The sequence below is a fragment of the Monopterus albus genome, unplaced genomic scaffold, assembly GCF_001952655.1.
Source record: "Monopterus albus unplaced genomic scaffold, M_albus_1.0 scaffold51.1, whole genome shotgun sequence".
Taxonomy (NCBI): Eukaryota; Metazoa; Chordata; class Actinopteri; order Synbranchiformes; family Synbranchidae; genus Monopterus; species Monopterus albus.
In genome coordinates this window covers 3,289,311-3,301,173 of record NW_018127931.1, presented here as the reverse complement: position 1 = coordinate 3,301,173, position 11,863 = coordinate 3,289,311, and the positions used below count along the sequence as shown (strand labels likewise).

General features: G+C 40.4%; 1 protein-coding gene across 1 annotated transcript in view; it reads left to right on the top strand.

Moving 5' to 3' along the window:
- The first annotated feature begins 303 nt into the window (after positions 1-303).
- optn (optineurin) overlaps positions 304-11,863 on the top strand; it is a 23,960-nt gene continuing 12,400 nt past the window's right edge. Inside the window, exons 1-5 of the mRNA XM_020601349.1 lie at positions 304-450; positions 1,957-2,081; positions 7,144-7,508; positions 9,324-9,506; positions 9,688-9,792. Coding sequence (XP_020457005.1) covers positions 1,961-2,081; positions 7,144-7,508; positions 9,324-9,506; positions 9,688-9,792 — 774 coding nt within the window. The 5' untranslated portion in view covers positions 304-450; positions 1,957-1,960. The remainder of the gene's footprint in view (positions 451-1,956; positions 2,082-7,143; positions 7,509-9,323; positions 9,507-9,687; positions 9,793-11,863) is intronic.

The window sequence follows — 11,863 nt, the reverse complement described above, 5'->3', positions numbered from 1 at the left end:
CTCCCCGCTCTCACCAAGTGCTTGCTCAAGGGGGATTTGTTGGGTTTTCCTCGATAGTAATAGTGATAATAGTAAGGTCTAGACCTTACTTTGTAAAGTGTCCAGAGGTTACTTTTGTTGTGATTTGGCACTATAAAAATAAATTTGAATTGATTTTTTTTGAAAGTGTCGTGTATAGAGAATAAATCAAAATAAGAGATTTATAGTGTAGGCAACCAGAATGTCTTTTAGCATCTCGTTGTTGCTGCTAAAATGGACATTATCATAGTGTGATATTTTGATATGATCTACCGGAAGTGTATTGTTTCAGTACGTGACTTGACGCTGTTACAAACCAGAAGCAGTGGTATAAGTAAAGGTTGATAGATGCAGTTTGCTGTTTCTCCGACTATTTCTGTGTGTTTTTGGAGTAAACGTCCAAGCTTTGTTTAGTTTCAGAGTTGACAGCAGGTGAGTTAAAACCTTTCAGCTTGTTTAACATTAGATGTGACGCAGTTTGGCCCAGATAAAGCCACATCCGTGTTGTGTAAGTTAGCGATACTTAACTTTTCAGCGTTTACCAGAGTCATGCGCTGTTTAGGCCCTCCTGTGACAAGTGAACATAAATGTTGCTAAAATGAATATATCCCTAACTTTTTAAATTGATAGACGACGAGTTTCCCCATCCGTATTCAATATGGTAGCCTATTTCTAAAGTGAGTTAGGATTCAACCGTGATATCCCCTATATGACTAAAAAGTATTGTGGTGTTGTATGTAATTGTTTTATAAGTTACGCTGTGCGTGAGTAATCAGCCGTGTGTATGTTCCCTACTGTCCTAATGATACTGAATTATCATGTGATGTGCTGATGAAATCGTACCGCGGTGTAGACAGTTAGGCGTTGGATAGTCAGGCTTTCAGCGAGGCTAAACCTCAATAACTTGTACAAGACTTGATCGATCTTTACCAGAAGAAACATTCCCAAATGTTACACAAGTGGTATTTAAAATCCATGACCCAGTGTAGGCGTAGCTGCTTTGTAAACCCTGGGCGAATGACGGACCACAGGGGAAATGATTAGTCGTGGTTTGGGACCGTCTTTAAACAGCTTGCAGTGTAGCTAAGACGCTGTGGTTTTTCTTTTCTCTCAAACCTTCCACATTTTGTTCTTTGTATATTTTAAACAAACATCTTGTCCATCTTAAATGCCAAAATTCCATGCACAACCATTTTAAATCTTTTATTCATGCAATATGAATATATAAGGTATTACACCTTATTTTCTTCCAATAGCCTCCTCATACTGTCAGACATTTCAAACTAGTAATCAGCTGTTAGAAAAAAATGTTATGCAGTATGGCCAGAAGAGCTATTACAGTTTGTTTTTACCCAATAGATGTCTAATAGCTGTTGAATAGATTCCCTAGGATTAGTTAAGCACAGGTGAAAATGTAAAAAGCGGTACACCCTGGACAGGTTGCTTGTCTATCACAGGGCTAACATTTAATGACGACAACCACACACACCCACATTCATACCTATGGACAATTTAGAATTGCTGGACTGTGGGAGGAAGCCGGAGTACCTGGAGCAAACCCACTCAGGCACAGGGAGAACATGCAAAATTCGCACAGAAAGGCCCACTGGTTCAGTCAAGGCTTGAAACCCAGAACCTTCTGGCTGTGAGGTGACAGCACCACCCACCCCCATTATTTAGTTCACGTTTTTAAAAATTCTGTCATAAAAGTAATTGCATAAAAATTATGTTTGGAGTAAGTCTGCTATTCCCAGAATGCACAATAATAACCTCTGAAGCAGATAAACATAAGAGTTTGTGTAATAGTGTCCGCAAAGATTACTAATAAGTCTGATATCCAAAATAGAAAATCTGACACATCTTCTCATTTTATTTCAGCATTCAAAGTAACCTTAGGATCAACATTCTCCGTTTCTTCTTTTATTTGATTCCTCTCAGCATCATGGCATCTGGAGGCCCTGTGATGAACGGCAATGTCTCTCGCTCTCCAGGACAGTCTGCCACGCTTGAGGAAACCCTGCAGCAAATGAACATCCTCATCCAGGAAAACCGAGACCTGAAAGGTGAGAGCAGATGTGCGGTAAGAGTGGGTTCAAAGAAAGTCTGTAGGGGAAGAGTGAGAATAAAGTTGGCCATTTACGATTTTAGAACTTGCTCCCAGTCTTCCTTGGCACACCTACTAGGGCTGGCCACACTGTTGTAGTAAATTTATACTACAATTTATGGATTTTAAATGTAATACTTCATAATAAGGGCACCAGGCAGTTGGCACGAGTCATGTGAGCACTGAATTTATTTGGGTGAATTATTATTTATTAATCTGAATTGTTTATCCAGTCTCGATTTGAAAGCAATAAATCCTGTTCAGTGACTTATTTACTGAGAATAAAAGAGACAAAAGCTGAAACCAGAAAGCCAGCTGCAAGCTAAATACTATATGTACAAGCTATTTACATATGTACCAAGAAAAGAAGAGGGGATTGGGATGCAAGAAATTTTACAGTTGTACCAAAAAGATGATTAAAACAGATGGATGAATGAACAAATCAGCTAAGAAATTGAGATGGTGGAGAACACAGTTAAATTGGCTTAAATCACATTAAATTCTGGATCTAAATCTTATGATTTTAACTCACAGTTCGGAAAGAAACTATGTTTCTGGAAGTTATGGCTTTTGTAGGAGTGACTATGGTTTATGAAACATCAGCCTAGCCATAAAACCATATATCTGTTAGCCATTAGCAGAATTCTGAGGCTCCATGCGGTCAGGGAGAGAAACGCTGCTTTTGAGACCCATTCTGGTTCAGAGTGGAGTTGTGGTAGTTTGAAGTTCCGGGACTTCTCTGCAAGCTTGGAATATGTCTGTTGTTGTCGAACGGATGGTCTCCTTCTTTTGTGGTGAGCTTTCTCCTCTTCTTTGGCAATGCCATTAGTTCAGGAGCTGGGGGGCCGGAGGTCCTGTCTTTGTGCGTGGTATTTAAGAGGTGTCTCAAAGGAAGCTGATTTGAATTTGATCTGATCACCATGGGATTATTCTGAAAACATCTCCGCAAGTTAACAACCAATTTGGCTGGAGTAAAACTTTGTTTCTTTGACTACAAAACTTCTTGCCTTCGAATTTTGGCTGGAGGTTTTAAAATTGGCATATTGAAAACTTATGATTGGCTTGATTGCTTGCTTATGATGGAAAGAGTCAAAAAGTTAAAATAACATCAACAACTAGGGAAAATACTTCTTGTGATAATGCAAGCATAAGATTTTAACAAAAATTAATTTAATACATATATGAAAGATGAGGAAGAGAGATGGGGATGACCAAACACTTTTGAAAGATGACTTTTTACTGAACAAGAGGAAGCAGGCTGTCCTAGTTTAATTTGTTGTTTTGAGCAGAGAGCTTCATATATTTGGCTGAGTGAAGGAATTCATAGCAACCATCAGCTTCTTGGTTGACTCGTGAAGCTGCACTGTGGATAAATCCACTTCTAATCTGTGGGTGTGACTTACCCATTTTATGCGGTTCAGATCTTGTGCTGTCCACCGGGGGTGTATTGAGCTTTTTAAAAGTGTGAGGGTTGAGGTTTGTCTGGGGTGGGGGTATCTGAGCAAGACTGAAGCTGAACACAACTAAATGTGTTTTACGCACCTCTCTTATTTATGACATATAGAGTTTACATACCTATAAATAGGGTTTATAGGATATTCAGTATTCTGCTTGCTATCATTATCAGCACAATGCAGTTGTAGCTTAGTGTTTCTGAATTACACTGCATTATCTACATTTTATGCCCAACCCTGATCAACACTGTAAGACCCATTTATGCCATTAACTCAAATTGTTACAATTTACCCACCTCTCTTTTTCAGCACACCCCCGATTCTTAGGTTGAAGAAATAAATTCTCTGTATTAAGTTATTCTGAGGAAAAATAAGGTCAGCTACAAATTGAAACTCTTGTGTAATGTGATTTTAAATATTTTTATTTAAACAATAAACTGATGAAGTTTAATGCTTAAAGCATTGTTTACAGTTGGTTACAATTGCACAAAAAATGTTGGATATTGCCAACATGGCATGAAAACCAACTGGCCTGAACATTTAACACTGGATATATGAACATTTGAACCTTCACTCAGTTCAATTAAAAGAACCAAAAGTGCAATTTCTGTTTTCCTTACAAGAGACAAACTGATTAGCAATCATTTTTCTGTTCACCCTATCCAGCTTGTCTTTCTGTACATGGCACATAGCAACACTGTTGAGGTGGGTTTGGGTCACGGTGCTGTGTAGCCATGTTTTCAGCCTCCAGAGGCTGCTGAAACTCTTTTCTGACTCTGCTAATGACATAGGCACAAATAGGAGGAGACAAGCAACTGTTTCAACTTGGTTTTCTGCATCTTAATGCTGCGTGGCAAAAAAGACAGTGGTAAAGGTAGCTAGGTCAGTCAGGACTGTGAGACTGCTTAAAAAATAGCCTACTTGCGCTAGCATCATACAGCTCCCTATCTAACTTTAACAATGTAATACTAGCTGCTGAGGTAGTGAACAGGGTACATGATGGATATTAAGTATTTATCAGCAGATATTCCATTGTGACAGCGAGTTTGGCTTCACTACTGTGATGCAGTGTTCTTCACATTTACTGCCTCACCTTCTGACTGCTCCATAAGGTTTGCTTCTCTACACCATCTCCTTAGCTGTCTCCAGTCATCCTGAATGCTAGCATAGTGATTTGTTTGCCACTTCACCCGCTAACTGGTGGATTTGCTGTGATTGTAAGATCTGTCACTCAGACTAACTTGACCTTTGTGTTTGTGTGTGTGTTGCCTGCTGTGTGTGTGTGGGGTGTTGTTCATACTCTTTCGCTGATGTCATTTTGTATACATTGGCTATTTAGTTTTGTTGCGTCTCACCAAAAAGTGTGGGGGATGAAATGTGTTTTTAGAAAAAGTGTGGGTGTTGCATCCACGTTGCTGGAGGCGACGGTGGTGCGGTGGGTAAAGCAGCCGTCTCCCAACCGGAAGGTTGAGGGTTCAAATCTTGGTGCCTGCAGTTCACATGTCGACCAGCATGCTTAAAGATGTCTTGGGCAAGACACTGATGTTGCCAGTCCTTTTCACAACATTTGCATGTAGCGACTGGGGATACCAAGTGATTAAGTGTGTCAGGTGTAATTTTGTCCCATTCTTCCTGCAAACAAGTTTCATTACAGTATTGGGTCTTTGTTGATGCAATTAGTTTCTAAATGTGCCACACATTCTCCATTGGGGACAGGTCAGGACTGCAGGTAGGCTAGACCAGCACTTGCACCCTTTTCCTCCACAATCATGCCATGGTAATGTGTGCAGTATGAGGTTTTGCATTGTCTTGTTGAAATATGCATAAGCATCCCTGAAAAAGATGTCATCAGCATATGTGGCTCCAGAATCTCTGTATTTTTCAGCATTAATGGTGCTGTCACAGAAGCATAAGTTACCTTTGTCATGGGCACTGACACAACCCCAGACCATGACAGACTCTGGCTTTTGGACTTGGTAACAGTCTGGATGGTCCTTTTCATCTTTGGTCCACAGCACACGGTGTCTGTTCCTTCCAAAAAAGATGGGAAACACTGATTCATCTGACCACAGTACATGTTGCCATGGTGTGATAGTCCAGCCCAGATGCCTCTGAGCCCAGAGCAGTCGACTGTGTCTGGACACTGTTGACAGAGGGCTTTCTTTTGGCACAGTACAGTTTTAAGTGGCATTTATGGATGTAGCTACATATACCTGGATGGTCCTTTTCATCTTTGGTCCACAGCACACGGTGTCTGTTCCTTCCAAAAAAGATGGGAAACACTGATTCATCTGACCACAGTACATGTTGCCATGGTGTGATAGTCCAGCCCAGATGCCTCTGAGCCCAGAGCAGTCGACTGTGTCTGGACACTGTTGACAGAGGGCTTTCTTTTGGCACAGTACAGTTTTAAGTGGCATTTATGGATGTAGCTACATATACTATAGTGCTTGACACAGGTGTGCCAAAGTAATCCTGAGCCCATGTGGTTATATTGCTTATAAAAGAGTAACTATTCTTGATGCAGTACTATCAGAGGGATTGGACAGCACAGTCATCCAGCTTAGGCTTGTGTCCTTGCCCTTTATGCACTGAAATCCCTCTAGAGTCCTTGAATCTTTTACTTACGTTTTGCTCTGTAGAGGGTGACCTAGGTATTCAGAGGGACAGGTCTTATGTAATGACTGAGTTAGTATAAAGTCAGATTTATACTAAACTGTTCCAGAGCATCTCTAAACTTTCTTTGGACATTTCACACAACTCCTAACTGCCATAATTTTACATTCTCAAATCTATGAACATTTTCGTTGTCATTAAAAAGAAAGGGAGGACACAATACTGAGGTTTTTATTGCTATGCTAAAAGGGGAGAGGAGAGTCTTTCTGCATTTCCAAGTGTTCTGGTGTACAGTTAAGGTTAGATAAAGGAAGTAGTCTGAGTTCTCCTGGGATAAATCAGATAATCAGATCTTTGGAGACCGAGTCCAGGCATTATAAGTGATGTTATCTCACAAGTGAAAGGGGGAAGATTGTCTCTTGTAGCCATAGAGAAGAGGCTAGGTCTCTGATGTCCACATCTGGTTTATTTGCAGAGGATGGGGAGAAAAAGGTGTGAGAGGGCATTACACATAAAACTGTCTTTGAGACACAAACCAGAGCTTGGTCCTGTATAAAGGTGAGAAGGGGGTAGTGACACAAAGTTCCTAGCCAAGAGAAACCAAAGCAGGCCTGGCCTATGTGCTGGGGAAAGGATAAAGAAGTCCATCTGTTTTCTCTTCACTGCCCGGGAAATCAAAGTTTATCAAATATTTTTCTTGGTTTATCAAGTTAAAAGGAGTCTTTTCCAGATGGGTTCCTGGCCTTATGGACACTAGACTACAGGGTCAAAGGTCAGTGGACGTTGTTCCAGACATCTCATGTGAGGGTGGAGTTTCTGAGCTGTGGGGTGACAGAGCAGCAGAGGAAATGCAATAGACCCAAAAGGCATAAAAGCCATGGAAAGGTCACAAGTCACATGACTTGCTAGTACAATGTGCATTTATTCAAATTATTTGTCTCTGTGCTCCAGAGGCCCTGCATCAGACTAACCTGATGATGAAGGAGCGTTTCGAGGGTCTGTCTGTGTGGCGGGAGAAGCAGCGGGAGGAGCGGGACTTTTTAGAGAGACGGCTGGAGGAAGCTCGGGGCCACATGGAGGCCCTGACCCTCCAAAACCAGGTGCTGAGCAAGAAGCTGGAGGAGGTGGGGATGGCAGGAGGGTGTCATTTCCAGGCAAAATCATCCACTCAGAGTGCAGAGCTAGATGTGCTGCGTGCCCAGGTTGCTCGCCTGCAGGCAGAGAAGAACGACCTGGTGGCCATGAACTCAGAGCTACAGCTAAAGGCAGACCAGGACTCTCGGGACAACTCATTCATAGAGATCATCAAGGTCTCGGTGAGAAGCAACATGCATCCATACATATTAAATGAAATTATAAAGACACTCTTATCCAATCAGTGATTCCATTAGAATTTTCTTTTATACAGCCTGAAAACACCTCACCAAACACAAAGACTCTGCATAGAAATCCACCAACTGGAGTAGTGTTCATATGTTTTACAGTGGTTATTTGCTACAGTGGGTATGGAAAGTATTCCGACCCCCTTACATTTTTCACTCTTTGTTATATTGCAGCCATATGCTAAAATCATTTAAGTTCATTTTTTCCTCATTAATGTACACACAGCACCCCATATTGACAGAAAAACACAGAATTATTGACATTTTTGCAGATTTATTAAAAAAGAAAAACTGAAATATCACAGATGGAAGAGTGACTTCCTGGGTCCTTGTCGAGCTGTGCTGCAGTGTCACACATCAACTGGTCGACCACAAACAAGGTACGCAGGATAAACCTTTGTTATACATAAAGCCTGCACATTGGATTTGTACCAAATTTTGTTGATATATGGACTGCCCACTCTCAACGCATTAAATTGGATTCACAGTAAGGATAATAAAACACATTTGTTTTTGGAATGATGTGCTGATCTGTTCACTGACACGTAACAGTTAACAAGCACATACTCTCACTTTGAGGGATAGAGAATGCGTGTCGTTGATTACAGAATTTGATACAATTAAGCCCAAAAAGTTCTATCTTGGATAGGTCATGGGAGCACATAAATGATCCCTGGAGATCACGGCTCTTGGAAAATATGGGATATTAACTGTGTTCTTTGATGATAATGACACAGATGGAACATCAGGAAATGGGAAAAGTCAAGCAAACATTTTCGATGCCAATTCATTTTAGGGCATTGCTCAGTTGTTGCTGATCATTTCCTCTCATTTCTCTTAAAAAGCAGCTCATGTCTGCCTGGTGCAGTGTTCACACCCCTCGGGAGTCAGCCACGTTAACACAGTTTTAATCTTAAAGCCAGGAGACATTTTCAAGGAAAGAAAAGCGTCATGAACATTATTCAATTAAAATAATTTAAACTTTGCAGTGATTCAATTTTTCCAAAGAAACACTCTTTTAGTAGACTAACGCAACCAATGTAGAGCTGCAGTGAGGAGTCAAATAACTGATTAGTTGGTTGATATAAAAATAATCAAGAAAGTTTTGTTAATTAGCCAACTGGTTTGAGTCCTGTTTTTTTTTTTAATGATCTGTGAATCTTCTTAATCTTTTATGATTATAAATTAAATATCTGTTTTAGATTGATCAGGCCATTTTAAAGGCATTATCTACCAAACTGTGATTCACATTTCTAGTATTTTCTGACAGTTAATAGATGTATAGACAGGTGTGTGGCTTTCCTAATCACGTCCAATCAGTATAATCAAACACCGCTGGACTCAAATGAAGGTGTAGAACCATCTCAGGGATGATCAGATGAAATGGACAGAGCCTAAGTTAAATATATGAGTGTCACAGCGAAGGGTCTGAATACTTATGACCATGTGATATTTCAGTTTTTCTTTTTTAATAAATCTGCAAAAATGTCAAAAATTCTGTGTTTTTCTGTCAATATGGGGTGCTGTGTGTACATTAATGAGGAAAAAAATGAACTTAAATGATTTTAGCATATGGCTGCAATATAACAAAGAGTGAAAAATTTAAGGGGGTCTGAGTACTTTCCGTACCCATTGTATATCAGAATAAAATCCAGATCAGATTTTTAATAAAAATTGTTTTATTCTGTGACTTTGAAATAATCTATGGTTGTAAACCAGGGTTTGACATCTGGGTATTTTTCTTCTCAGGATGTAGACGTCAACGGTGTGAATGATGCATGCAGTACAGAGCGCAGAAGATGTCCAGACCTAAATATGACAGCATCTCGGGTGGACAGCGAGGAGGTGACTGTCAGCCAGCTCCTCCAGTCCCTAAGAAATGAGACGCACCAGGCGGAGCGGCTGCAGACTGAGGTGTGCATTTCTGCTGCCCGGGAGACAGCTGCCACTTAAAAGAGCACAGCTACTGTATATTTCTGTCTTGGCTGCAATCTAATGATACCTGTACTTCACATTAATTTGATTTTGGCAATATCGGGTTTTGACTGCAATTTTTTTGCATAAAAATGTTTTTATGTAAAATCACTTCTTGAAATTTGTCACTTTATCCAAAAGAATTAGAGAGCTGGAAGAAAGGAAGAGTAATGTAAACCAATCTACACAGACAACTGAGCCACAGAGTACAGACACCAAGGAGGATTCTGGGAAGGAGGATAAGGTATTTATTACTCAGTCATAAAAGTAGTATTTGTTGTAATACACAGTAGTGGTAACCAATAGGGGTGTGATGAATACACTCATGAGACAAGATGATACATGCTATGGTTGGTGGTCCCTCACCAGGGGGTGAGAGAGAAAAAGGGGACTCAATGTGCAATCTCAGGTGCTAGTGAGGAAGTGCCTTGATTGCACAACAATAGAAAGAACAAAGTCAATGAGATATACAGGGTCCAAGCCAAGGTAGAATAATGGAGGCTGAGGGGACCAGGACGGGCAGGTGAATAGACAGGAGAATGGCAGCAGTTGAGATGACAGGAGGGACATAGGAAACAGAAGACCGGGCAGGTGTAGCACTTGCCATGGCGCTCGCCGTCAGGTACCCACGGCTGGGAAGATTACCGTCAGATACTCATGGCAGGAAAATGTGCCGGAGATAATCACAGCAGAGGACGGTCACCACACAAGAATATCAACAGCACAGGGAACTGTCAGCGTTGAGACTTCCATAACATGTGGCAATGTATATAACCAACATATAACCAACGTCCAAAAGAAAACCAACAGCACAGGAACTGTCAGTGTTGAAACTCTCTTAACGTATGATACATATACATACACATACAATGCTCTGGTGACGAAGGAGCGTCTGCCAGCGGTTTAAATAAGGAAGGAAGGTTAATCAATGGGGATGAACATCAGCTGTGCACCAAGCCTGGGAGTCAATTAACAGGTGAATGCGTCTCAGCTGTGTCTTTGAGCCCGCGGGATGAGAGAGCAGGGGAGAGAAAGGGGAAGGGAGTCAGGTCGCGCTGAGCAGACCTGACAATACATGATGTTCAGGAGAATGAGACAAGATGACATTTTAACAAGATTTTTAAGAAAAATTCATCACGAAATATATAACTGGAAAATAGTCTTGTATTTGACTGAAAGTCACAAAATGATTTAACTAATCATCTTGTAATGAATGTCACTTCAGTTCTACTTTGAGTATAAATTATCATATGCAGTAAAAGACAATATGCAAACACTGTATGGCATCAAAACATGTATAGATCTCAGCAGCAATGACTTTATGAGCTTCTTTACAAATAAAATCACAACTATTAGAGAAAAAATTAATCAAATAATTTCCATCAACTCTCACAGACGTGCCATCAATTACAATGGCTTTAGAATCATCTATAAGACCTCATTTATACTTAGACTGCTTCTCTCCCATAGATCTCTGAGTTGACCGCAGTAGTTGCTTCATCTAAATCAACATGTCTCTTAGACCCCGTCCCGACCAGCATGCTCAAAGATGTCTTGGCCTTAATCAACACATCCATACTAGATCTGATTAACCTTTCTTTATTAACAGGTTATGTTCCACAGGCTTTTAAGGTTGCTGTAATTAAACCTCTACTCAAAAAGCCTACTCTTGACCCAGGTGTTCTAGCTAATTATAGACCAATGTCCAATCTCCCGTTTATTTCTAAAATCCTTGAAAAAGCTGCTGCAAAACAGTTATGTGACCACTTGCACAAGAATGATTTGTTTGAGCATTTTCAGTCAGATTTTAGAGTCCATCATAGTACAGAAACTGCACTGGTGAAAGTCACCAACGAGCTCCTCCTAGCTGCAGACAAAGGACTTGTCTCCATACTTGTCCTCTTAGATCTCAGTGCTGCTTTTGACACCATTGATCATAGCATTTTATTATAGAGGCTTCAAGATGTCATTGGGATTAAAGAAACCTCACCAAGTCTGTTAAAATCTTATTTATCAGAAAGATTTCAGTTTGTTCATGTTAATCATGGCGTTTTACAGGGCTCTGTGTTAGGTCCAGTTCTCTTCACTTTATACATGCTCCCTTTAGGCAGTATTATCAGGAAGCACAGCATAAATTTCATGGCTATGCAGGTGATACTCCGTTATATTTATCTATGAACCGAAATGAATCAGATCAGCTGGTCAAACATCAAGAAAGTCTTAAAGACAAAGGCCTGGATGACTTGTAATTTCTTACTTCTAAATTCTGACAAAACTGAAGTTATTGTACTTGGGCCTGAAAACCTTAGAAATCT